The sequence below is a fragment of the Heteronotia binoei genome, chromosome 20, assembly GCF_032191835.1.
Source record: "Heteronotia binoei isolate CCM8104 ecotype False Entrance Well chromosome 20, APGP_CSIRO_Hbin_v1, whole genome shotgun sequence".
Classification (NCBI taxonomy): Eukaryota; Metazoa; Chordata; class Lepidosauria; order Squamata; family Gekkonidae; genus Heteronotia; species Heteronotia binoei.
Genome location: NC_083242.1, coordinates 10,970,158 through 10,997,917, shown reverse-complemented (window position 1 = coordinate 10,997,917; position 27,760 = coordinate 10,970,158). Strand labels below are relative to the sequence as shown.

At 48.9% G+C, this 27,760-nt stretch overlaps 2 protein-coding genes across 2 annotated transcripts in view; both read right to left on the bottom strand.

Moving 5' to 3' along the window:
* PDAP1 (PDGFA associated protein 1) overlaps positions 1-27,760 on the bottom strand; it is a 465,345-nt gene that overhangs the window by 265,633 nt on the left and 171,952 nt on the right. The gene's annotated exons all lie outside the window — the stretch shown is intronic.
* KPNA7 (karyopherin subunit alpha 7) lies at positions 1,639-25,794 on the bottom strand. Its single transcript, XM_060260760.1, has 11 exons — positions 25,717-25,794; positions 23,253-23,371; positions 20,833-20,967; positions 18,387-18,472; positions 16,654-16,922; positions 14,082-14,164; positions 11,145-11,408; positions 8,633-8,866; positions 6,728-6,910; positions 3,249-3,398; positions 1,639-1,869 (listed from the first exon to the last, which is right to left on the bottom strand). Exons 2-11 carry the CDS (start codon positions 23,313-23,315, stop codon positions 1,786-1,788), a joined length of 1,551 nt encoding a protein of 516 aa, XP_060116743.1. The 5' UTR covers positions 23,316-23,371; positions 25,717-25,794; the 3' UTR covers positions 1,639-1,785.

The following is a 27,760-nucleotide window of genomic DNA, read 5'->3' as shown; positions in this document are numbered from 1 at the left end:
AGCTCACGCTAACTCAGCTTAGAGGAAACACTGGTTGAGGCTCTTGTTGCGCCTGCTACAAGCCAGGTATCTGGATTCCCCTTTTCCGCCCACACTTGGTGACGGAAGGCCATAACGTCAACCTGAACAAGAGGCTGACGACGTGGATAAAAATTTGTCCTACCCACTAGTTTTAGAGAAGCACTAAAAAAAAAAAAGACAAAGGTAGTCCCCTGTGCAAGCACCAGTCGTTTCCGATTCTGGGGTGACGTTGCATCACAATATTTTCATGGCAGACGGGGTGGTTTGACGTTGCCTTCCCCAGTCATCTACACTTTCCCCCCAGCAAGCTGGGTGCTCATTTTACCGACCTCGGAAGGATGGAAGGCTGAGTCAACCTCCAGCCGGCTGCTTGAATCCAGCTTCCGCCAGGATTGAACTCAGGTTGTGAGCAGAGAGCTTGGACTGCAGTGCTGCAGCTTCACCACTTTGTGCCACGGGGCTCTTTTCAGAGAGGCGTTAAGGCCCGCCTCTTTTCCCCCAAAAGCATGGGGATCTGTCACTCTGCCGTCAGCTAAATGGCCTGCAGATTAGTTGCAAAGTGAGAAGCCTATGTTGACAGTTAACACCTTCCGATGACTCCCAAACTGCTGCACTGGCAGCGTTAATTGCTTTGCTCCCTTGTGAAGCACTAGAGGAAAAGGCAGAGGAGAGCGCAGTATTAGTGGCTCTGCTTTCTCTTTTAAGTTTCCCTTTTTGGTATTTTTGTAGTTTTAATGTGCGTCTGTGTACTGGAAAGTCATGGCGACTGACCCCTATTGGGGCCCTGGAGAATATTCAGAGAGGTGGCTGAATAAAACCTGCCCCTGCCTCCCGGCTCTGGTATTCCGAAGAGGTCTCCAATGATCTCCTTCTAGGCATTCAAATCTAGCATTTTCTCACATGGTAATATTCCCTCCACGATGGGTGGGTTTATGCTAGCCCAGGGGGCTGACCAACTTGGTGCCTGAGGGCACCATGACGCACACTGACACCATTCCTGGCGCCCACCAAATGTTATTAGAAAGTAGGTGGGGCTTTTACCCAGCAAGGCTTCTGATTGGCTCTACATATTTAAAAAAAAAACACATTGCAGTTGCTACCACAACACAAGGATGTTCGCTGTAGACTGTGGCAGCCATCTTGTGGGTGGCTCCACCTCCAGCAGCCATCTTGTGACTGGCCCAACCTCCTGCAGAAGCCATCTTGCAGCTGCGCTCACCACATGGTGTTGAAGTTCCAAGGTACCCTGCAGGCTCAAAAAGAAGACAACGACGACTGCAGATTTATATCCCGCCCTTCTCTCTGAAGCAGAGCGGTTTACAATCTCCTATATCTTCTCCCCCAACAACAGACACCCTGTGAGGTGGGTGGGGCTGAGAGAGTACTCACAGCAGCTGCCCTTTCAAGGACAACTCCTGCGAGAGCTGTGGCTGACCCAAGGCCATTCCAGCAGCTGCAAGTGGAGGAGTAGGGAATCAAACCCGGTTCTCCCAGGTAAGAGTTTGCGCACTTAACCACTACACCAAACTGGCTCTCAGACTGGAGTGATCTGTACCTGGGCCTCACCCTTTGCACCACGGGTCTCCCTGGAAGAAGGGAACTCCAGACAACGGAGAATACAAATCCAGAACAGTGATTTATTGATCAGAATTATAAATTAGATCCTTCCAATCGTGAGCTTCCTCTTCTAGTGTTTCAACAGTCAATCTAAGTGCTCTTTCCCACAGCAGCTCTGACAGCTGCAAAACAAGTCCAGGTCCCTCTTCAGAAGTCGTAGTGGTCCCGCTCCTCGGCTGAGAAAGCAAACGTCTTGGTTTCTTCGTTCACGTCAGGATTAAGGTTCTCGTCCTGTCATTCAAGGTGGGGTAAGGAAAAAAGACAAGTGAGGAATCGATCTCAAGCATGTTATAGAATATAGAAGCATATTACAGAACATTAAGTTCAAATGCAGAATGTGGGCTATGCTACCAGAGAATGTAGCGATGGTCACAGGCATGGCTGATTCCAAGAGGGGGTTAGACAGATTCATGGAGGTTTATCGGTGGCTACTAGCCAAGGTGATTCAAGAGAAACTCTATATTCAGAAGCAGAAAATCCCGGAGCCAGGAGGCAACATCAGGGGAAGGCCTCGGCCTCTCTGCCCTGTTGTTGGCCCTCCAGAGGAACTGGTTGGCTACTGTGTGAGACAGAATGCTGGACTAGATGGACCACTGCTCTGACCCAGCAGGGCACTTCTGATGTTCTTATTGAAAGCCTCAGACTCTTTGCCCTGTTGTCCCTCCAGAGGAACTGGTTGGCCACTATGTGAGACAGGATGCTGGACTAGATGGACCTTCACTGGTCTAATCCAGCAGGGCTCCTCTGATGTTCTTATGAAGGCCTCAGCCTCTCTGCCCTGTTGTTGGCCCTCCAGAGGAACTGGCTGGCCACTGTGTGAGACAGAATGCTGGACTAGATGGACCTCACTGGTCTGATCCAGCAGGGCTCTTCTGATGTTCTTATGAAGGCCTCAGCCTCTCTGTCCTGTCGTTGGTGCTCCAGAAGAACTGGTTGGCTACTGTGTGAGACAGAATGCTGGACTAGATGGACCATTGTCCTGATCCAGCAGGGCACTTCTGATGTTCTTACTGAAAGCCTCGGACTCTTTGCCCTGTTGTTGGCCCTCCAGAGGAACTGGTTGGCCACTATGTGAGACAGGATGCTGGACTAGATGGACCACTGGTCTGATCCAGTAGGGCTCCTCTGATGTTCTTATGAAGGCCTCAGCCTCTCTGCCCTGTTGCTAGCCCTCCAATGGAACTGGCAGGTGACTCTATGAGAAAGGATGCTAGACAAGGTCAACCACTGGTCTAATCCAGTAGGTCTTATGTTCTTATGAAGGCCTCGGCCTCTCTGCCCTGTTGTTGGCCCTCCAGAGGAACTGGTTGGCCATGCTGTGAGACAGGATGCTGGACTAGATGGCCCCTCACTGCTCTGATCCAGCACAGCGCTTCTAATGTTCTTATTAAGATTCTGGCCAGCTATTGCTCAGTTCAGCTGCTTTGCATTTCTCTACCTTCCTCCACAGAACTACAATTCCCAGAATCCCTAGGGAAAGGAACTAAGAATTAAACTGATCTGGTATTGCCTAGGTTCTCTGTGCTTTGCAACAATCCAAACCACTAAGTGCGTTGCTCAGACCGACGCACCCAAAGAGGGTATGCAGTAAAATGCCAGCAGCTACTTACGTCGCCAGAAAAATACTTCTCTATGAGGTTTAAAGCCGATTGATAGACAGCGTTGTTCTCGTGAGTCTGGAGCGCTTCGATCTTCTCCAAGCCACCAAGCTCTTCGACAAGGATGCTGAGTTTCTCTGTTTCACCCAGTTTCTCAGCAGACTAACGTGGGGAGAAAGGAGCGATACAGTTGTTCAGGAGGGTGTCCCCACAGTACTGAGCAGCCCACCAGCTTCATGTCCACAACTCTGGTGGAGAATCAATGCTCTGAAGTCAACCCATGAGGCAAGGTTGCCATTCCCTAGTTGGGAGCAGGGGATCCCCTGCTTTTTGAGGGTTCTGCCCACTGGTGGTCAGCGGGAGGAAATCCTGCCCTTAAACCAGTAACATTGCCAGAAATAAATGCAATGTGCTGATGTCACGGAAGTCATCAGGGACATCGCATAGTGACACTCTGGTTTTCAAGCAGAACTCCATGATTTTAGACTGACTTTACCATAGAGTTTTGCCCAAAACTAGAGCGTTGCCACATGACATTTCGGACACGCTGATGTCACTTCCATGTGATGTTAGCATGTTGCAGTGCTCTGTCCTGCTCCTGCAAAATTCCCTCCCACTCCCAGCCCGCAAGGCATTCAGATCAGTGTTCACTCTAAGCTGAGTTAGTGTGAGCTAGCTCACAGTTTTTTAGCCACTGGCTCACACATTTTTGTCTCAGCTCAGGGAGGATGGCCCCAGAGCACACTAATGGATGCAGTCGCTCACAACTTTAATGCCAGCAGCTCTAGAAGTAGAATTTTTGCTCACAAGACTCCTCAGCTTAGAGGGAGCACTGATTCAGACCTCACAACCCCACCATCAGGACATTTACGGTAGTTTTTAGTCAAGATTTCTAGACTGGTCAAAGTTCTTTGAATCGATCCTTGTGGTCAATGCATTATGAAGAGGGCACAAGGTCCGCAGGGGAGCGAATGTTACAAGACCGCGGCCACCACTTAATCACAACATCCAGTTATGAGTTGCATGCATTAGCGACAACATTCAGCTGCTCTTGGCCTATCAAAGGCAGTGCCCAGTAACCAGCAGGAGGGTTGGGGAGGGCAGTGTCCCAGGAGAAAAACTAAAGAAGAAAAATAAGGCCTTGGCTACTTGCTGGAAGTTCCAACCATAGAGTTTGTTCGAGTTACCCCTTGTCACTTCTAAGTAGCTCTAGGAATCATTAGGAACTCTACAGACAGAACTTCCTGTAAATAGACCAAGGCTCTATCTATTGATGGGCGGCCAGTCCGACTGTACCCCGGAAAATCCAGACCTGGCTCCTCAAGCCGTGGCTTCTTGGCTCAGGCTGAGCCGGCTGAAGCTGAATCCGACGAAGACGGAGGTTCTCTATCTGAGTCGGGGTGACCCGGGGAGGGAGGTTTGTCTGCCGGCTCTTGACGGGGTACCATTAACACCGGCCCCTAAGGTCAAGAGCTTGGGCATGCTCCTTGAGTCCTCCCTCACAATGGAGGCCCAAGTAGCAGCCACTGTTAGATCCGCCTCTTTTCACCTTCTGCGGGTGCGGCAGCTGGCCCCGTTCCTGGAGCACAACGATTTAGCAATGGTGATCCATGCCACGGTCACCTCAAGAATAGATCACTGTAACGCTCTCTACATGGGGCTACCCTTGACGCTAACCCGGAGACTACAGCTAGTGCAGAACGCTGCGGCACGGCTGTTAACGAGACTCCCTCGATGGGAGCACATTCGGCCGGTGCTGAAAGAGCTGCACTGGCTTCCTGTTGTGTTCCGAGTTCGTTTCAAGGCGTTGGTACTGACCTTTAAAGCCCTTTATGGTCAGGGACCTGTCTATCTGCGGGACCGCCTTTCTCCGTATATTCCCCAGAGAGCCCTGCGTTCAGGGATGAAAAATCTACTGTCCATCCCAGGACCAAAAGAAGCCAGGTTGCGTATGACACGAACCAGGGCTTTCTCGGTGGCAGCCCCAGAACTCTGGAACGCTCTCCCGGAGGCCATAAGGGCCCTGCGGGATCTGCCTACGTTCCGCAGGGCCTGTAAGACCAAATTGTTTCGACAGGCCTTCGATATCTAACTGAGAGAGAGCTGCCACTGGACATCAGATAGAGCACCAAGTAGAGTACTGGTGGTCACCACCGAATTTTCAGAACCGCCTATATTGTACTGTATTCACACAGCACCATGAAATGGTTTTAAATAATTTAAATATGTAATTATGTTTTACTGGATTTAATGGTAGTAATGTAATGTTGTGAGCCGCCCTGAGTCCGCTGGCGGAGAGGGCGGGATATAAGCTTAATGTAATAAATAAATAAATACTTTTCTTTGTAATTTTTCTCCCCAAGATGATTGCACTCTGCACTCTCCCAGTTTTCACACGCTGATCAGGCAAAGGCTGCGATTTCTTGCAGGCAGGGCTTTTCTTGAGCAGGAATGCACAGGAACACAGTTCCGACTGGCTTGGTGTCAGAGGGTGTGGCCTAATATGCAAATGAATTCCTGCTGGGCTTTTTCTACAAAAAAACACGCTGGCTGCAGACATCCTATCTGTAGGGTTGCCAATCTCCAAGTGGGGGCAGGGGATCCCCCGGTTTGGAGGCCTTCCCCCCACTTCAGGGTCATCAGAAAGCCGGGGGGGGGAGGGAAATGTCTGCTAGGCACTCCATTATTCTCTACGGAGACCAATTTCCATAGGGAATAATGGAAAATTGATCCATGGTTATCTGGGGCTCTCAGAGGGCTGTTTTTTGAGATAGAGGCACCACATTCGCAGCTTAAATGTCCGGTACCTCTCTTCAAAACACCCCCAAGTTTCAAAAGGATTGGACCAGGGGGTCCAGTTCTATGAGCCCCCAAGGAAGGTGCCCCTATTTCCAATGGGGGGAAGGCATTTAAAAGTTGTGGAGTCCCTTTCAATGTGATGGCCAGAACTCCCTTTGGAGTTCAATTATGCTTGTCACGCCCTTGCTCCTGGCTCCGCCCCAAAGTCTCCTGGCTCCACCCCCAAAGTCCCCCGATATTTCTTGAATTGGACTTGGCAACCCTAGCTATAAGTGAAGAAATGGGAAACCTAAAGGTCCATTTTGTCTACTCCCGAAGCAGCTCTCAGCCAGCCACTTGGTCTTTTTAATTGGGGACAGCAGAGATTGAATTTGGAACCTTCTGCATGCCAAGCAGATGCTCCACCATTGGCCTGAGGGAGAGCTATGCATTGAAAAATCCTGACATTGAGGTTCCTGTGTACAAATTGAGTTGAGAGTCCAATGAATTCATCACATGGGGCCTGTACATAAGTGAAACGGTCTGTAGGCGGAGAGATGCCAGTTCAATTCTCCCTTATTTAAAAGAAGCTGAAACTCGCATCCCATGTTCTCCTAAAAGGGGGCTTGAAGCATCCCGGAATACTAATAATGGACCAAGAACAAGAAGCAGTGCAAATCATTGGAAGCAAAGGGGCGGGGAGGGAATCTTACCAAGAAGATGTTGGAGAGGCTATCCAGAATCACTTGGACGGTCTTCCCATCTTTGACGGTCAACAAGTTGAGCAAGGGCAAGAGGGTCCCAGCGTGGACCAGATCGACAACCTGCTCCACGGTGCCTCCAGTGGTGAAGTTGGCAACTGCCCAAATAGCCTCTTTCTGAGCTTTGAAGTCTCCCTGCACATGGGGAGTGAAAAGGCAGCAAAAAAATAAAAAAATGTGGGTGGCGGCAGGGAAGAAATAGAATCAGATCTGTAGGCTATTCTGGGGGCATATTGCACCACTGAACAGCCGCTTAATTAAGTAGGCATGACTCCCTTTGGAAATCGGGCCTGTTTTCTTGTGCGTAATTACAAAATTGGTTCTCATTCTGGCATTCTTGGAAGAACCACAAAGGGTGCTAAAGCCCCATGCCTGCACAGAGAAGGCTCCTCTAGCTACCTCACCCATGCGGTCTGAAGAACATTATTATTTTAAGCACTTATTAGCTGCCTCTCTGCTTGCCACCCAGAGCTCAAGACACCTTGCAGTATAAATAAAACACATAATAAAACCTGTTAAAAACTCAAAATCTAAAAGCACAGTTTAGGACTGCAAGTAAATAAATCAAACTTGGTCCTAAACAAAACCATCTTCACCTGCCTCCTGAAAGTTGAAAGCGAGAGGGCAATACACACCTCCCTGGGCAAGTTGTCCCACAATCGGGGGCTACCACCAAAAAGAGCCCTTCATGTACCCACTAAATCAGCTTCTTTAAAGAATGGAACATTCTGTCTGGGGCAGTGATGCTCTCTATTCCTGGTGCTTGGAGGGCAACAGTGGGAGGGCTTCTGGAGTTCCAGCCCCGCTGGTGGACCTCTTGATGGCACCTGGGTTTTGGAGTACTGTGTGAAATGGAGCATTGGACTGGATGGGCCATTGACTTGGCCCAACATGGCTTTCCTTATGTTCTTATGGATAGCCAGGAGGGTCTCTGTGATCTTAATCCCCAAGCAGAACAAATGGGAGGAACGTACGCCTCTCTTAAGCGGTGGAAGCATTCTTTCTGTGGAGGAAATGAAACTACTTCTGCAACTTTCACGTAATGCTCATAGGCCACGGCCATGCCAAGGAGTTTGGTCACCCCAAGCAAGATCTATCCATCCCTTTCTGGGCCTGTCGATTGGTGGGAGTGAGTCAAGTGCCTAAGCCGGGGGTGTCAAACTCATTTGTTATGATGGCCAGAACTGACACCAGTGAGACCTCGTTGGGCCAGTGTCATAAAACGTAACGCCAGGTAGAAGAAAGATAAACTTTAAAAAGGACAGCGAAACAATTAAAGATTTTTTAAAAAAAAAACACTTAAAATAAAGCATGCTTAAAACATTAGCACTCGTTGGTCTTTACGGTGCTTTCTTTGTATGTCTCCCATGGGATCCAGGGAAGTGGGCAAAGGAAGCTCTGGCTCTTTCCTTCCTTCCCAGGCCAACATTCTGTGTCACACATGGCCCAAACCCAGGAATGGGAGGAGCCTCAGCCAATAGAAGGAAGAGAGGCTTGGCTCAGTAGCTCTGCTGTGCCACTGAGAGAGCCTGGCAAAGCAAGCTATTTCTCCCCCTCCTTCCCCCCCCCAAGGGAGGAACCTCAGCCAATGAAGAAAATAGAGGCTTTGCTCTACAGCTCCTGTGATTGAGCAAGCCTGGCAAAGCAAGCTGTGATGCAGAAGCAAGCAAGAGAGAGGGAAAAGGAAGCAGACGACAAGCCAGTTGCTCGGGGGCTTGATTTGGCCCCAGGGCTGCATGTTTGACACCCCTGGCCTAAGCTGTATTGGTCCCCCTCATCCTGCTACCCATTGCAGCTGCTCACCCGGAGAACCAAGCCTCTGAGGCAATAGCCTCCCAAGCACCTCCCTGGCATTACCTTCTCCAGAAGCTCCACCAGGGGATGCAGGAGCCCACAGGTGATAATCTGCTGGATCTGTGAGCAGGGCCCCGCTGCAATGTTGCTGAGCGCCCACGCTGCCTCCTTCTGGATGGAGGACTTGGGGTGGCGCAGGAGCTGGGGCAGGATGGTCAACAAGCCCGCGTCGATGGCCAGCTGGGTCTGCTCGTCTGTCCCGGTGACGATATTGCCGACGGCACGCAGAGCTGGAGTCTAAGGCAAAGATGCTTTAAGGAGGGTGGTTGGGGACACGGAACATCAAAGAAGTCATGTTGGATCAGGCCCATGGCCCATCCAGGCCAACATTCTGTGTCACACATGGGCCAAACCCAGGCACCCTCAAGAGGTCCACCAGTGGGGCCAGAATTTCAGAAGCCCCCCAATCCCCAGGAATACAGAGCATCACTTCCACACGCATAAGAACAGAAGAGAAGCCATGTTGGATCAAGCCAATGGCCCATCCAGTCCAACACTCTGTGTCACACAGTGGCCAAAATCCAGGAGCCATCAGGATGTCTGCCAATGAGACCAGAACTTCAGAAGCTCTCCCACTCTTTCCCCCCAAGCACCAAGACAACATAGCATAAGAACAGAAGTGAAGCCATGTTGGATCAGACCAGTGGCCCATCCAGTCCATCCAGCCAAAATCCAGGGGCCATCAGGAGGTCCACCAGCAGGGCCAGAACTCCAGAAGCCGTCCCAGTTGCCCCCCCCCACCCCAAGCAACAAGAATGCAGAGCATCACAGACCCAGAGAGAGTGTTCCATCTACACCTTGTAGCTAATCACCACCGATGGACCTCTGCTCCAGGTGTTTTTCCAGTTCCCTCTTGGATAAACATACAGCAGGTGGCAGAGGACACAGGCACATTCCAAACCACAACCAAAAGAACAGTTTTATGCCCGCAGCAAGCAACCAAGAGCAATTCACAGGGACTCTGAATTTTAGGGGTGACAGTCATAAGAACTGGTATAGTCCTTTAGAGTTTGTTATATGAGTTTTTTTCCTCCCACACAACTAGGTAGATTGAGATCTGTGCTTGATTTTTTGGATTAATGGCCAGCTTTCTTCACTAGGAAGGACCGTCCAGAGGGCTGTTAACTCCCATGATGTCAACCTAGAATCATAGTGTCATCTAGTCCAGCTTCCTGCATAATGCAAGACACTTACAACTACCTCTCCTCCACACCCCGAGCAGTGTTCCCTCTAAGCTGAGTTCATGTGAACTAGCTCACAGCTTTTTTAGCCTCTGGCTCACACATTTTTGTCTTAGCTCTGCCTGGCTCAGGAAGGATAGCCCCTGAGCACACTAATTCAGCGAGGGATGGTGGCTCAGTAGTAGAGCATCTGCTTGGTAAGCAGAAGGTCCCACGTTCAGTCCCTGGCATCTCCAACTCAAAAGGGTCCAGGCAAATGGGCATGAAAAACCTCAGCTTGAGACCCTGGAGAGCTGTTACCAGTCTGAGTAGACAATACTGACTTTGATGGACCAAGGGTCTGATTCAGTAGAAGGCAGCTTCATATGTTCATATGTCTAAGGAGAGGGATGGTGCTCAGTAGCAGAGCATCTGCTTGGTAAGCAGAAGGTCCCCAGTTCAGTCCCTGGCATCTCCAACTGAAAAGGGTCCAGGGGTAGGGAATGTTGGCTCTCCAGATGTTTTTTGCCTATTCTCCCATCAACCCCAGCCATTGGCCATGCTGGCTGGGGCTGATGGGAGTTGTAGGCAAAAAACATCTGGAGAGCTAACGTTCCCTACCCCTGGTCCAGGCAAATAGGGGTGAAGAACCTCAGCTTGAGACTCTGGAGAGCTGCTGCCAGTCTGAGTAGACAATACTGACTTTGATGGACCAAGGGTCTGATTCAGTAGAAGGCAGCTTCAGAATGTTCATATAATTTATGCATGTAGCTCACAAAGTAGAACTTTTGCTTGCAAGACTCCACAGTTGAAAAGATGGCTTAAAAGATGGCAAAAAAACCTCCAGGATCCCTGGCCAAACTGGAGAAAAAATGCTTCCTGACCCCAAAGTGGCAATCAGCATTTCCCAGGGTGTGGAAGAAAGGGCCAAGTGCAGGTGGATTACACGGTTTGGACTCCAACTTACTTGAGGTTATGCTGAGGGTAGAACCAGACATTTCCAACCAACCCTACTGACAACTGTTGTCGAAGAGAGGAAGGCAGAGACTCCAGCTTACTTGAGGTTGTGTTGAGAGCCCCACTGGTGGACCTCTTGAGGGTGCCTGGGTTTGGGCCATGTGTGACACAGAATGTTGGCCTGGATGGGTCATGGGCCTGATCCAACATGGCTTCTTTTATATCCCATGTGCTGAGAGTAAGTTGAACTCCAACTTACTTGAGGTTGTGCTGAGAGTGGAATCAGACATTTCCAACCAACCCTACTGACAACTGTTATCCAAGAGAGGAAGGCAGAGAGTTCTCCCATGGCAAAATAACGAATCTAACAATTCTCCTATAACACCAATTTTACCTACCAGAATGTGCAACTCCAGACAGGACAAGAGCTGCACCAGCCGTGGCAATATTCCCGTCTCCACCACGACGTGAATGCGGTCGTTGGTTCCATCGGTCAGGTAGGAGACAGCCCAGCAGGTGTCCGAGATGATGTCCTTGTCTTCGTGTTGGAGGAGACAGATCAGGGCAGGGAGGATCTGCTTCACGGCTTCCAGAGAAGGCCAGGGGTTTTTGTTCCTGCAGAGGTTGGACAGTGTCCATGTGACGTTCCTCAGGAAGCCCACCTGGAACCAGAACATGGCAAAACACTTCAGAGAAGATTCACCTCGTTGGCCGCAAAGCCAGGGGCTGAACCCTAATTAATCAAGGATAACATAAGAACATAAGAGAAGCCATGTTAGATCAGGCCAATGGCCCATCCAGTCCAACATTCTGTGTCACACAGCGGCCAAAAATATATATATACACACACACTGTGGCTAATAGCCACTGATGGACCTCTGCTCCATATTTTTATCTAACCCCCTCTTGAAGGTGGCTATGCTTGTGGTTGCCACCACCCCCTGTGGCAGTGAATTCCACATGTTAATCACCCTTTGGGTGAAGAAGTACTTCCTTTTATCCGTTTTAACCTGTCTGCTCAGCAATTTCATCGAATGCCCACGAGATAAGGCTGGGTTCAGTCAACTCTTCCCTCAAGATTGGTGGGAAAGCAAAACATTAGTGATGCTCAAGGACCCAATTCAAGAAGGTGGCCTAAAGACTCGAAGGCTCTGAAGTCGCTTGTACCCTTGGACCAATGCCAGCTTCACGTTGTTTCCCCCATTGGCTTAATGTAGGGGTGTCGAACTCATTTGTTATGAGGGCCGGATCTGACATAAATGAGACTTTGTCGGGCCGGGCCATGAGTGTACCTATTTGAGATTAGGTAGCAGAGATATAAACTTTTTAAAGGACACAAACACGACTAAAGATTTAAAAAAAAAATTAAAATAAAACATGCTTAAAACATTAGCGCTTGTTGGTCTTAAAGGTCTTTGCATTTCTCCCATGGGATCCTGGGAACTGGGCAAAGGAAGCTCTGGCTCTTTCCCTCCCTCCCCAGAGGACCAGGAGAGGGAGGAGCCTCAACAAATGGAGAAAATCAAGGTTTTGCTCTGTAGCTCCTGTGCGATTGAGCCAGCCTGGCAAAGCAAGCTGTGATGCAGAAGGAAGCAAGAGAGAGGGAGAAGGAAGCAGATGACAGCCAGTTGCTCAGGGGCCTGATAGGAGCCCTCTGGGGGCCTGGTTTGGCCCCCGGGCCACATGTTTGACACCCCTGTCTTAATGTATTTACAAGCCAAAACAGAAAAAAAAATAAGCATGTCCATTTGGGGGGTTTCACAATCAAGACAAGAGCACGGCCGGCCCTAGACGGTCTGGCACCCTGGGCAAGGCTAACTTCTAGCACCACCCCCCCCCGCACTGACAACATCACCAAGTCACATGAGGGGGTGCCCAATTTGGCACCCACAGAAGCCCGGCACCCTAGGCAATCACCTAGTTTACCAAGTGGAAGAGCCAGCCCTGGACAGGAGGGTAATAGCCTTTTACTTGCTTCCAATTTCTGCTCTACTAAAGCAGTTTTGTTGGGATTTGGGGTTGAGTTATTTGTGAGTATGTGTGTGTCCACCTGGTTGAGTTCTGGAGACCCCCCAGTGAGGCTTCGACATTTCGGAGAGGTGGCTTGCTATTGCCTGCCTCTGCATCCCAGCCCTGGTATTCTTTGGAGGTCTCCCATCTAAGCCCTTGTCAGGGTTGGCCCTGCTTAGCGTCTGAGATCTGACAAGATCAGGCTTTGCCTGGGCTATCCAGGTGAGGGCTACAAAAATAGTTTGAACCTGTCTGACAAGTGCATTTCCTTTAAGCAAGGAGGCTTTAGAGACTGTTTTTTGCAGACTAGTGGGGAGCCATCTTGGCTGGACTTTTTTTTATTTAAAACATCACTGTTGCATCCCACCTAGACTTATAAAGTAGGAGTATACACTCCAGATTTCTCAACTCAAGGGCTTTTTTTGTAGCAGGAAGCCCTTTGCATATTAGGCCACACCCCTTTGATGTAGCCAGTCCTCCTAGAGCTTACAGTAGGCCCTGGAATAAGACTCTTACTTGGAAGCTTACACTTCCAATATCGGATGACATCTCTAGGTGGTCTCTTACCCAGTCCTGCTCAGCTTTTCATTTCAGATGTGATCAGGCTAGCCTAGATTATCCAAGTCAGGGCATTTATATGCTTGCAAGTCAAGAGGTAGTTGGCATAATGTTAGAGGGGAAAAAGCGCTGCCTTCGCACCATCCTCAACATCCACTGGAGTGACTTTGTGACCAACACTAAAGTCCTCAAGTGGGCGGAGGTTACAAGCATCGAGGCATTGCTGTTGAAGATTCAGACGCAGCTGCGCTGGGCAGGGCATATCTCCAGGATGGAAAACCACCGCCTTCCCAAGATTGCCCTGTATGGCGAACTTTCCACCAGCCATCGAAATAGAGGGGCACCAAAGAAGAGGTACAAGGACTCCTTGAAGAAATCCCCTAGTACCTGTTGCATTAACCATCACCAGTGGTCTGACCTAGCCTCAGACGCAAAGCATGGAGGCACACCATCCACCAGGCTGTCTCTTCCTTTGAGAACGCACGCATAGCTGGTCTTGAGGACAAAAGGAGACTGAGGAAGAATCGCACTGCTACAGCACCAACCCCAAATCAGACTTTTCCCTGCAGCCACTGTGGCCGGATCTGCCTGTCCCGCATTGGTCTTGTCAGCCACCAGCGAGCCTGCAGCAGACGTGGACTACTGCACCTTTCTTAAATCTTCGTTCGCGAAGTCAAGCCGAGAGAGAGAGAGGGAAAAACTAGATGTCCCGGTTCAAGATGTGAGCATAGCTGCCATTTACCCAACAAGGCCGGAATCATACTCACAGGAGTAGTTGGTGCCACCAGAGCCAGGAGAGGTGGGATCACCTGCTGCTGGATCAGAGAATCTCTGTACATGGGGCCATCACCTACAGATAAGAGCAGAAGCTGAGAGGATTGCTCGCTAAGAAGTGTTCTGTTACCCCTGAAGATGGCAGACACTGAATTAAGAATGTTAAGAAGAAGAGTGCTGCATGATCAGGCCTGTGGTCCATCCAGTCCATCATCCTGTCTCACACAGTGGCCAACCAGTTCCTCTGGAGGGCCTACAACAGGGCAGAGAGGTTGAGGCCTTCATAAGAACCTCAGAAGAGCCCTGCTGGATCAGCCCAGTGGTCCATCCAGTCCAGCATCCTGTCTCACACACTGGCCAACCAGTTCCTCTGGAGGGCTAGCAACAGAGCAGAGAGGCTGAGGCCTTCATAAAATCAAACCAGTGGCCCACCTAGTCCAGCATCCTGTCTCATACACTGGCCAACCAGTTCCTCTGGAGGGCTAGCAACAGAGCAGAGAGGCTGAGGCCTTCATAAAATCAAACCAGTGGCCCACCTAGTCCAGCATCCTGTCTCACACACTGGCCAACCAGTTCCTCTGGAGGGCCAACAACAGGGCAGAGAACCTCAGAAGAGCCCTGCTGGATCAGCCCAGTGGTCCATCCAGTCCAGCATCCTGTCTCACACACTGGCCAACCAGTTCCTCTGGAGGGCTAGCAACAGAGCAGAGAGGCTGAGGCCTTCATAAAATCAAACCAGTGGCCCACCTAGTCCAGCATCTTGTCTCACACAGAGGCCAACAGTAGGGCACAGAGGCAGAGGCCATCCCCTGATGTTGCTTCTTGCTCTGGGATACAGAGGTTGACTGCCTCTGAATGGGGAGGTTCCCTTTAGTCACCAAGGCTAGTAGCCAGGGACAGACCTACCCCTCCAGGAATCTATCCAATCCCCTTTTAAAGCTGTTTAGTCCTGTGGCCATCACTACATCCTTTGGCTGTGAGTTCCACATTTTAATCACTATGTGAAGTAGTAATTGGGAAGCTTAAACTCCTGCAGACTTCTCACTGCTCCCTTCCCAGCTTCTTTGGAAACTCTGTCAACCCTCCAGGTTTAACTTATCCTTATACTAGATGGGTTTAACTTATCTTTACACTAGATACTAAATTCCTCCCAACACCTCTTCTTGATGTGGACCAATTGCAGGTTGAACCCTTTTGAATGCCCCAGCCTGTGGCTCAGGAGCCAGCCTGTGGCTCTTTCACACATATTGTGTGCCTCTCAAAGCCACCCCCGACCCATTGCCTGGCTTGGAGAAGGCATTTGTCTCTTTAAATCACTTCTCCAAGCCAAGCCAGTCAGCAGCTTAGAGAATGCATTGAAAGTTAAAGTTGCTTTCTTTCCATCTCTCCCCCATTTATTTGCTTTCCTTCCTCCTTTCCTCCCAGCTCTCAAACACCTGACATTTATTCTATGTGGCTCTTACGTTTTATGTGTTTTTATGTATTTTATATATTTTATTGTATAATTATAATTATTAATCTATCATGAATGTATTTAAATGGATTCTGTTGGTTTTTATGTTGTAAGCCGCCCTGAGCCCACCTCGGTGGGGTAGGGCGGGATATAAATCGAATAAAATAAATAAATAAAATAAAATAAATACGTTTAGCAAGTTTGAGGTGGCCAAACTTGCTTAATGTAAGAGCCACATCGAATAAAGTCAGATGTTTGAGAGCTGTAAGATATGAATGTCAGATGTTTGAGAGCCGCAAGACAGGAAGGAGGGAAGGCAAATTGATGGGGGGGCGGGGAGGAAGAGAGGGGTAGAAAGAAGGCAACTCTTAACTTTAAATGCCTTCTCCAAGCTGCTGGCTGGCTTGACTTGGAGAAGTGATTTAAAGAGATAAATGTCTTCTTCAAGCTGGCTGATAGGGTGGTGGGGGCTTTGAGAGCCACACAACATGTATGAGGTCAGTAGGAAAGAACAGACTGACTACCCCTGGGCCAAGACAAATTAAACTACAGAACACTCGCTCTCGGGCCTTTTCGGCCGCAGCCCCACATCTCTGGAACCAACTCCCAGAGGAGGTGCGGGCCCTGCGGAACCTTGATCAGTTCCGCAGGGCCTGCAAGACCACCCTTTTTAAATTAGCTTATGAATAACTGAAAATCCGCCATCAGCATCAACTAGAAGAGTGTCAAGGATAGCGTCATAAAATGTTTTAGTTAATTGTTTTAATTCAGGCTTTTAAGGTTAGTTTAATGTTAATTTAATGTTTCTAGTGTAACTGTTTTATTGTTGGTGCACCATTGGTCACCGTATTGTTAGCCGCCCTGAGCCTGCTTCGGCGGGGGAGGGCGGGGTACAAATAAAATTTATTATTATTATTATTATTATTATTATTATTATTATTATTATTATGAAAGAGCCAAATGTCACAGTTTGGCCGCCCTTGATCTAGATGACCAGCAAAGAACTCACAGTCCACCCATCAGCTTCTATAGCCCACACAGTTCTACATAGGGGAACCAAATATCTTGCCACTCCGTGTCCCTTTCAGAAGACTGGGAGCCTCTCTTCTTACCTGCTATGTTCCCAAGCGCCCACACGGACTGCTCACAGATGTGCATATGCGGCGATTCCAAGAGGGCTATGAAAGCCGGTATGGCATTGACCTCCACAACCGCTCTGGTTTGGTCCGACGTGCCGGAAGCGATGTTTGTGAGCGCCCAGGCAGCCTCGAATTGCAAGTTGGGGGCATCGTGACGACCCAAGAAGGACACCAGTTTTGGTACAATCCCAGCTCTGAGGACTTCATTGATGGGCGGATTCTTCTGCCTAGAAAGCATTTTCCTGCAGGGAGAGAATGATGGTGATGATCAGGGCTCTTTTTGTAGCAGGAGCTCCTCTGCATATTAGGCAACACACCCCTGATGTAGCCAATCCTCCTGGAGCTTACAGTGGGTCCTGCACTAACAGCCCTCTAAGCTCTTGGAGGATTGGCTACATGGTGCGTGGCCTAATATACAAAGGAGCTCCTGCTACAAAAAGAGCCCTGATGATGATGACGACGACGACGACGATGATATTGGATTTCTATCCTGCTCTATACTCTGAATCTCAGAGCGGCTCACCATCTCCTTTACCCTCCTCCCCCACAACAGACACCCTGTGAGGTAGGTGGGGCTGAGAGAGGTCTCACAGCACGTGTCTTTTCAAGGACAACTCTGCAAGAGCTATGGCTGACCCAAGGCCGTTCCAACAGCTGCAAGTGGAGGAGCGGGGGAATCAAACCCGGTTCTCCCAGGTAAGAGTCTGTGCACTTAAACACTACACCAGACCGGCCTTGACGGGATTCCCAAGGTAACTGCAATACGAACTGAACTTGCACTTGGTTTTCTGACTCCTCTATTCTGCGGCTTGATGCAATCGACCCATCTTTTTGCTCCATACCAGTAGGTCTAGGAACTGATACTCAGGGCTCCCCAACACGGTGCCCACTGGGTGCCATGGCATCCACCAGTATAGAATAACAGAATCATAGAGTTTGAAAGGACCTCCAGGGTCATCTAGTCCAACCACCTGCACAATGCAGGGAATTCACAAACACCTCCCCACGCACACCCAGTGACCCCTGCTCCAAGCCCAGAACATTTTTTAAAAAAACTTTCCAGGATCCCTGGCCAAACTGGCTTGAAGAAAAACTGCTGCCTGACCCCAAAGCGACGACCAGCAATTCCCTGGGCGTGTAAGAAAGGGCCGTGAGAACGAAGCCCTGATGCAGCCCTTCCTGCCCTCCCTTCTCATGATCTGCCTAAGTTCACAGGATCAGCATGGCTGTCAGATGGCCGTCTAGACGCTGCTTGAAAACCTCTAAGGAAGGAGAGCCCACCCCCTCCTGTTCCACAGGGGGACCGCTCTGTCAGGAAGTTCTTCCTAATGTTGAGCCGGAAACTCTTCTGATTTAATTTCACCCACTGGTTCTGGTCCAATCTTCTGGGGCAACAGAAAACAACTTTGCACAGCCCTTCAAGTACTTGCTCTGGGGGGGCCATGCTTCAAAACTGGGTGGGTTAACTATTCCACATGGACCCTGAAACTCGGCCCAACTCCCCTGTAGTGTGAACGACCCACAAACTGGAGCCTACAGCCATAACTGTGAATGTTCCAGGACTGCATTCCCCCTTATAGGCAACCATGGACGTTAACAGTCTTCCACCCTCCCACCCTTGTTTCACCCCAACACTCAGCTATTCCAGAGACAACACCAAGTCTTCCATTAGCGTCTAGGCAGATCCTAAGCAAAGTTTAACATACCTGGCTGACTGAGCTGCCTTCAAATGCAACTGAAAGCTGTCTGAGTTTATAGCATTGATTATCTCTTCCAAAGAAAGTTCAGCAACCTACAATGGGGGTAGAAAGAGAGATCCAGAATTAGCCACAGATGCAAAAACGCCTTACTTAGATCAGGAGTGTCAAACATGTGGCCTAAGGGCCACATCAGGTCCCTGTCCTATCAGGTCCACGAGCAAATCAAAAGTAGGTTTGCAGCTTACAGAGACACTTGAACAGCATACTCAGGATTGCTACAGCACAGACATTGTATCCAGTTTTTGATGCAATAATTCAGAACAAGAGGTGTCAGTTTTTAAATGATGGCACAAGATGGCACTAGCCTAAGGCCTAGTGAGTTCTTTGCACAAACTGAGTAACTAGAAAAAGATAAATCCTACTGGGGTAACCATGTTAGTCTGTTCTGGCAAACCAAAAAGGAATCTTGTGCCATCATTTAAAAAATAAAATAAAATGTAGTTCCAGCTTCCATGGTTAGAATCAGGTCCCTGTCCTATCAGGTCCACGAGCAAATCAAAAGTAGGTTTGCAGCTTACAGAGACACTTGAACAGCATACTCAAGATTGCTACAGCGCAGACATTGTATACAGTTTTTGATGCAATAATTCAGAACAAGAGGTGTCAGTTATCAGAGACTGTTAAATAAACAAAATATTGTAAGAGTGCTAATGTTTTAAGCATGTTTTATTTTAAGTTTTTTTTTTAAAAAAAATCTTTAATAGTGTTTATCTGTGTCCACTTCCTGGCATTGCATTTTATGACACACATGGCCTGGCAATGTCTCATTTATATCAGATACGGCCCTCATAACAGATGATGATGATATTGGATTTATATCCCGCCCTCTACTCTGATTTTCAGAGTCTCAAAGCAGCTTAAAATCTCCTTTATCTTCCCCCCCACAACAGACACCCTGTGAGGCAGGTGGGGCTGAGAGAGCTCTTACAGCAGCTGCCCTTTCAAGGACAACCTCTGCCAGAGCTATGGCTGACCCAAGGCCATGCCAGCAGGTGCCAGTGGAGGAGTGGGGAATCAAACCTGGTTCTCCCAGATAAGAGTCTGTCACTTAACCACTACACCAGACTGGCTCAAATTAGTTTGACACCCTCAACTTAGATACCCGACGCTCGACTTTCCAGCTAGGGCTGCTCTCCAGAGTAGATTTAGAAAGCTCAGAAGAGCTTCACCGAGTTATTTCCCACAACCCACAAGACGGACAAATTGCTACCATAGTTCTGACTGCATGCTCTTGCAGGAAGCCAGATCTTTGTCAGCTCTCAGGGTTAAATGGACCCTTAAGTGGCAGAACCTAACCTAGCAAGCTTTGACTCTGAGAGGCATCAATCCCCATGTAGGCCATGGATTACAGCAGGAAGCTGCCTTATACTGAATCAGACCATTTGTCCATCAAGGTCAGTATTGTCTACTCAGACTGGCAGCCACTCTCCAGAGGCTGAGGTCTTTCATATCACCTCCTACCTGATTCTTTGAACTGGAGATGCCAGGGATTGGACATGGGGCCTTCTGCGTGTAAAGCAGATGCTCTACCACTGAGCCACGGCCCCTTCAGTTCTGCATGCCAAACAATGCCATTTCAACCCCTGCCATCTCTAATTAAGAGTGTTTTGGGCAGTACACTCTTCTCTGCCCAAGACCATGGAGAGCCACTACCAGTAAGAGTAGACCAGGGGTGGCCAAACTCTCTTAACGGAAGAGCCACATGGAAGAATGCAGGGGTGGAATTCTAGCAGGAGCTCCTTCGCATATTAGGCCATGCCCCCCTGATGTAGCCAATCCTCCAAGAGCTTACAAAAAAAGAGCCTTGTAAGCTCTTGGAGGATTGGCTACATCAGGGGGGCATGGCCTAATATGCAAAGGAGCTCCTGCTAGAATTCCACCCCTGGAAGAACGTCAGATGTTTGAGGGAGGGAGGAGAGGTGGTAAGAAGGTAACGTTAAATGCATTTTCCAAACAGCCTACTGGCTTGGCTTGGAGAAGTAGTTTAAAGATAGAGATGCCTTCTCCAAGATGGGGTGGAAGGGGCTTCGAGAGCCACATTATCTGTGTAGAAGAGTCACATGCGGCTGCCGAGCCTCAGTTTGGCCACCGCTGGATTAGACAGTACAGTGCTAGAGCTCCATGACTAAAACTGATCCATAAGAAATGTAGAAATATTTTTTTCAAGTTCAAGTGTGAAGCATATTTCCCATTGTAATCCAGAAGGCCCTCATATCAAGAGTTTGGGAACTACTTGGTTTAAGAAGATTAGAAGAGCCCTGCTGGATCAGACCATGGATGGTCTACCTAGACCAGCATCCTGTCTCATGCAGTGGCCAACAGGTTCCTCTGGGGGGACAACAACAGGACTCTAAGTGTTTGGGAGATACATTTCTCTCTGGCACATCCATACCAGGTTCCTGTCATCTTTCTCTGGAGACAGGCTGTCTTCCACGGTAAAAGAGATGTTCCTTCGCTTCAAGATCTGTTCATCTTTCCTGGCCTTACGAAGTTCAACTGAGACTTCTACTCGCTGTCTTCTCATTTCCTGCAGAAGGGGTGGTGGTAGAAAGAGAAATAAAAAACTGTCATCTTGTCAGTAGCCCACAATCCTACACAGTAAAAACCTTTTCTCCTTCCTCACAAGCAAGACCAACAACTGCATTATATTACAGGACAAAGTTTGAGTCCAGTGGCACCTTTTAAGACCCAAGGGTCTTAAACTTTGTCCTGTTGCTTCAGACCAACATGGCTACCCACCTGAATGCATTTTATTATTATTAGATTTAATAGTCACAGTGCCAGGGAAAGCACCAAATCTAGGGTTTGACTTGTCCAGCAAGAACACATTTTAAAGTAAGAGAAGCTGAACACGGAGGCAGCCATAGGGTATCAACAGAACACAACACAGGTTCAAACCAGGACTGAGCCTACTCAGGCCAAAGCCCAGAATTCAGGACTGGGCACCTGAGGAGAAACAGCTACGAGTCTGGGACTGAAAAATTAAATCTACATCATTTGCCAGCTTTATTTCATTAAGAAATTGTTTCTCAGAAGGAAGGTAATGTCTAATATAAAGACATTGCTATGTCATGAGGTAAATGTAGGGGGATCTTCTGTGAAGGACAAAAAGCTCCGAAGTACGTAGGCTACTTCTATGTATATTTTTTTTCACATAAGGCATGGGGGTGTTTTTTTGTTATTGTTGATCTTAATTATTGTTCACTGTTTTTTCATCTCGTCGGTTTTATGATTTAAGCCACCCTGAGTCCATTTTTGGGGTAGGGCGGGGTATAAATTGAATAAGCAAATGGATGATGGTGGGAGGGATGGTGGTTCAGTGACAGAGCATCTGCTTGGTAAGCGGAAGGTCCCCCGGCATCTCCAACTAAAAAGGGGTCCAGGCAAGTAGGCATGAAAAACCTCAGCTTGAGACCCTGGAGAGCCACTGCCAGTCTGAGTAGACAAACTGGAGAGCCAGTTTGGTGTAGTGGTTAAGTGTGCGGACTCTTATCTGGGAGAACCGGGTTTGATTCCCCACTTCTCCACTTGCAGCTGCCGGAATGGCCTTGGGTCAGCCATAGCTCTGGCAGAGGTTGTCCTTGAAAGGGCAGCTGCTGTGAGAGCCCTCTCCAGCCCCACCCACCTCACAGGGTGTCTGTTGTGGGGGAGGAAGGTAGAGGAGATTGTGAGCCGCTCTGAGACTCTTCGGAGTGGAGGGCGGGATATAAATCCAATATCTTCATCTTCTACAATACTGACTTTGATGGACCGAGGGTCTGATTCAGTAGAAGGCAGCTTCATATGTTCATGACCACTGCCCCAGGCCCTCCATCTCAACGCAACATATATAGGTGTTCTCACCTGTGCCTTTCAGGTTTGGGTTTAGATAGCATGACCTGAATTTATTTGGCTTTTTATGCCTCCAAGGACTTCTAAAGTGCAATCTTGGGTGTGGTGGGGAGAACACAAGGCTGCTGTAAGCTACTTTGAGCTAGTGAGATGGAGCAAGAAAACAATAAAAGCCTTTAGCATCCATAGCTGCGGAGGCTACAAAGCTCTGGGGATCATCTAGGATCCTGCTTTTATAAGAGATGGGATTTAACCCAAAACACATTGGCCTACAGTGGAGCCATCGCCTAACACTTGTGTACTATTTCTTGCTGGTTGTTGTTCCCACCTGAAATTTAATTGTTTCCGCTAGGGTTGCCAGGTCCAATTCAAGGGGACTTTGGAGGTGGAGCCAGGAGCAAGGTTGTGACAAGCATAACTCAACTCCAAAGGGAGTGCTGGCCATCACATTTAAAGGGACCACACACCTTTTAAATGCCTTCCCTCCATCGGAAATAGTGAAGGATAGGGGTGCCTTCTTTTGGGGCTCATAGAATTGGACCCCCTGGACCAATCTTTTTGAAACTTGAAGGGTGTTTTGAGAAAAGGCACTGGAAGCTATGCTGCAAATTTGGTGCCTCTATCTCAAAAACAGGCCCCCCCCCTCAAGAGCCCCAGATACCCATTGATCAATTCTCCATTATACCCTAAGGGAATCGATCTCCATAGGGAATAATGGAGAGCCAAGCAGACATTTCCCCCCCCCCCCTGCTTTCTGATGATCCTGAAGCGGGGAGAGGGCCTCCAAACTGGGGGATCCCCCACCCCCATCTGGGGATTTGCAACCCTAGTTTCTGCCCATTGTTCCCAGCACCTGGCATTTAGAGGTAAACGGCTCTTATACGTGGAAGCTCTATGCTTTTGCAGTACTTGTGAGGTTGCAGAACAGAGCTTGGCCAACGAGGAATCCGAAGACTCAACCTCTCCCCCGTTCATACTCACGTCTGCATTTTTTCCTTTATTTTTAAATTTCTTCATCCGTTCTTGCTCGTTTGTGGTTGGCATCTTAGAGCCGGGAAGGCAACACACAGCGACGAAAGCAGGGCGTTTCCACTTAAAACCTAAATGATTCAAAAGAAGGTTTAGTGGGGAATCCAGTCTCCTTGCTGTTATCGAGTCAAACGAAGCGTAGCTGCTTCCCTACGGGCAGTATTGCAGCACAAAAAACACCAACTTGTTAATACATGTTATTTGATTTTTGGTGGTTTTTGGCCCCAAAACAGCTGCTTTTAAAAAATCACAGAGGCGTCTCTGGAAGAAAGAGAATGTTTAACCCCTTGGGGTGCCAGAAGCAATGCGTTTTAAAATAAGGCATCCTGTTATGCAGAATTTCTGCGTGAAATGTGGAAGAATTCCTACTTAGAGCTGTATTTCAGAGGGTAGCTTGCACCTTGGATAAAGCTTTGTTGGGTCTTGAAGGTGCCAGAAGCAATGCGTTTTAAAATAAGGCATCCTGTTATGCAGAATTTCTGCGTGAAATGTGGAAGAATTCCTACTTAGAGCTGTATTTCAGAGGGTAGCTTGCACCTTGGATAAAGCTTTGTTGGGTCTTGAAGGTGCCCCTGGACTCACACTTCGTTCTGCTGCTTCAGACCAGCAGGGTTACTCACCTGAATCTATTTGAAGTGCGCACACTAGAGTTGCCAAGTCCAATTTAAGAAATATCTGGGAACTTTGGGGGTGGGGCCAGGAGACTTTGGGGTGGAGCCAGGAGACATTAGGGGTGGAGCCAAGATCAAGGCTGTGACAAGCATAATTGAACTCCAAAGGGAGTTCTGGCCATCACATTGAAAGGGACGGCACACCTTTTCAATTCCTTCCTTCCATAGGAAATAATGAAGGATAGGGGCACCTCGTTTTGAAACTTGGGGAATATTTTGGGGAGAGGCACAAGATGCTGTACTGAAAATTTGGTGCCTCTACCTCAAAAAACAGCCCCCCAGAGCCCCAGATACCTGCGGATCAATTCTCCATTATTTTCTATGGGAATAAATCTCCATAGGGAATAACAGAGTTCCCAGCAGACATTTCCCTCCCCTCCCCCCGCTTTCTGGCGACCCTGAAGCGGGGGGAGGGCCTCCAAACCGGGGGATCCCCTGCCCCCATCTGGGGGTTGGCAACCCTAGCGCACGCCCATGAAAGCTGATACCCAGAACTGCACATTGTTAGTCTCAAAGATGCCATGGGGCTCAGCCTTTGCTCTGCTGCTTCAGACCAACATGGCTACCCACACGAATCTATTCTACGGTTAGCTTCATTTTCTATGGTAGCCATTTTGTGGCTGCAGCCTAGACTACGCCGTGTAGGGTTGCCAAGTCCAATTCAAGAAATATCTGTGGACTTTGGGGCTGGAGCCAGGAGACTTTGGGGGTGGAGCCAGGAGACATTAGGGGTGGAGCCAAGATCAAGGCTGTGACGAGCATCATTGAACTCCGAAGGGAGTTCTGGCCATCACATTTAAAAGGACGGCACACCTTTTCAATGCCTTCCTTCCATAGGAAATAATGAAGGATAGGGGCATTTTCTTTTGGGGCTCATAGAATTGGACCCCCCCCCGGTTCAATCTTTTCAAAACTTGGGGGGTATTTTGGAGAGAGGCACTAGAAGCTATACTGAAAATTTGGTGCCTCTACCCCAAAAAACAGCCCCCCCAGAGCCCCAGATACCCATGGATCAATTCTCCATGATTTTCTATGGGAGTAAATCTCCATAGGGAATAGCAGAGTTCCCAGCAGACATTTCCCTCCCCTCCCCCCCACCCCCGCTTTCTGACAACCTTGAAGCGGGGGAAGGGCCTCCAAACCGGGGGATCCCCTGCCCCCACCTGGGGATTGGCAACCCTACCATGCCAGGATTCCAAAGGGACCATTAGGCTCAAAGAGGTTGAGGACATTTTTTTTTTTAAGTGGAGATGGTAGGGATTGAACTCAAGACTTTTTACATGCAGGGCTTTTTTTTTTTTAAGAACAGGAATGCAGTTCCTGCTGGCTTTGCTTCAGGAGGTGTGCCCTAATATACAAACGAGTTCCTGCTGGGCTTTTTCTACAGAAAAGCCCTGTGTGAAACAATGGTGATGTCAGGGGGTGTGGCCTAATATGCAAATGAGTTCTGCTGGGCTTTTTTCTACTAACCCCCCCCCCCCCCCCGTTCACATGCAAAGTATAAGTCCCAGCACACTAAGCTATCACCTATATCAAACTGTGAGTTCTCAAACAGGGCGAAAAACGTTTTAGGTAGCAACAGAAACAGAGGTAAGTATCAGCTCCCCCTGACCCATAAACACCTTTTCACTTCCCCAGTAGAGTAGCTAAACTTTTTCAAAACGCAATTAAAAAGACGACCCAGAAAACAGGAAAACACCATTATTATTATTTTTTGTCATGGCATCTGCCACACCCATACGTACGTTTCTTGTAATCCGCCTCTCAACCCGTCCCAGGTGCCCGCGGCGCTTAAATCTCCCGGGTAATTGAGTCCCCGCCCCTCCTCGCCCTCATTGGCTTATCCTTGAGGCGGCCCCGCCCCTTTAATGACGAAGCGTTCCGGGTTTTTTGGGCGGCGGGAAAAGCACCTTTCTGCGCTGGGGCAAAGCGCGATCCTGTGCGCGGAGGGCACGGAGTTGCGCGCATGTTGGACAGGAAAAAACTGTAACTTTAAAAAAGTGATTTGAGGTTCCGCCTCTTTCAAGGAAAACTTTATAATCCCTCCCCCCCGCCCAAAAAAACCCATCCTATACTAAATATTCTTGGATTTTCCGTTTGCAGCAGAAATGGAAATCGCTGTGAAAATGGTCAGTAGGAAATGCTCCAAGTAGCTGATAAAAGGTAAATCGGAGAAAAATCGGAATGTTTTCATATTTACTGCACTGCGCAGGGCAATCCTAAACACCTATCAAATCCCAGTGGCTTCAATGGATTTTAGAAGGGTGACACTGTGTTAGGGATGCCAACCTCCAGGTGGGGCCTGGGGACCCCCCCAGAATTACAGTTTATCCCCAGACTAGAGAGATCAGTTCCTCTGGAGAAAATGGATGCTTTGGAGAGCGGACTCTTGCAGGGATGCCAGCCTCCAGGTGGGACCTGGGGACCCCCCAGAATTACAGCTCATTTCCAGAATGCAGAGATCAGTTCCTCTGGAGAAAATGGATGCTTTGGAGGGCAGACTCTGTACTTAGGTTGTCAAATCCCCTCTGCTCACCAGAGAGGGACCGGGACGGGGGGGGGGGGAGGGTAGAGATGCCAGATTCAGGTTGGGAGACTCTTGGAGATCCCCAGGTCACACCTGGAGGCTGGCATCCCTATCTGTACCCCACTGAGGTTCAATTATACCAGTCTCCAGGTGGGACCTGGGGATCCCCTGGAATTACAGCTCCTCTCCAGACTACCGAGATCAGTTCCCCTGGAGAAAATGGCTGCTTTGGAGGGTGGACTTTGTGGCATTGTACCCCACTGAGGTCACTCTGCCTTCCCCAGACTCCATCCCCAAATCCCAACTTGGATCCAGCAGAACTACCCCACATAGCTTTGCCGGTGGCCATGCGGGACGTGGCCACCCTATCTCTCTGGTTTCAGTGGGGCTGACTCCCAAATAGAATGTATAGAACTGCAGCCTTACAGCCCTATGGCTGAGATTATATAATCTAGCCCTGTGTGACCAACCCTATTAAGGTCAAAGCCAGGGGTGGCCAAACTGTGGCTTGGGAGCCACATGTCACTCTTTCACACACATTTCACAAAGCCCCCGCTGCCCCATTGGCTGACTTGGAGAAGGCATTCTGTCTTTAAGTCACTTCTCCAAGCCAGCCAGTGGCTTGGAAAATGCATTTAAAGTTAAAGTTGCTTTCTTTCCCCCTCCCCACCTTCCTTCCTTCCTTCCTTCCTTCCTTCCTTCCTTCCTTCCTTCCTTCCTTCCTTCCTTCCTTCCTTCCTTCCTTCCTTCCTTCCTTCCTTCCTTCCTTCCTCCCTCCCTCCCTCCCTCCCTCCCTCCCTCCCTTCCTTCCTCCCTTCCTTCCTTCCTTCCTTCCTTCCTTCCTTCCTTCCTTCCTTCCTTCCTTCCTTCCTTCCTTGTGGCTCTCAAACACCTGATGTTCACGTCTTGTAGCTCTCAGATATCTGACATTTACTCTGTGTGGCTCTTAATGTTAAGCAAGTTTAGCTACCCCTGGTCAAAGCACATATTTTTTATCTGTGAGCGTTCTCTGTGTGGTGCTTAGAGTGTCGGATGGGATGTGGGAGACCTGGGTTCAGATCTCCATTCTGCCATGGGACCTTGCTGGGGTGGGCCAGTCATATATTCTCAGCCTGACCTACCTCATAGGGCTGTTGTGACTGTAAAGTGGAGGAGGATGTTATAAGGCCTTTTGGATCTCCATTGGGGAGAAAGGCAGGGTAGAAATGAAATAGATAAGATTTGTTTTTCCCTTCTCAATGAACATGGATCTATAAGGTCAG

Bases quoted from the DNA above. Each gene is read 5' to 3' on its own strand.
- KPNA7 (XM_060260760.1), bottom strand. From the start codon at position 23,315: ATGCCAACCACAAACGAGCAAGAACGGATGAAGAAATTTAAAAATAAA. The intron at 14,165-16,653 runs GTAAGAAGAGAG...TCTTATCTGTAG, and splicing joins GGCGCTTGGGAACATAGCAG to GTGATGGCCCCATGTACAGA. The intron at 11,409-14,081 runs GTGAGTATGATT...TTCTGGTTCCAG, and splicing joins TGGTGGCACCAACTACTCCT to GTGGGCTTCCTGAGGAACGT.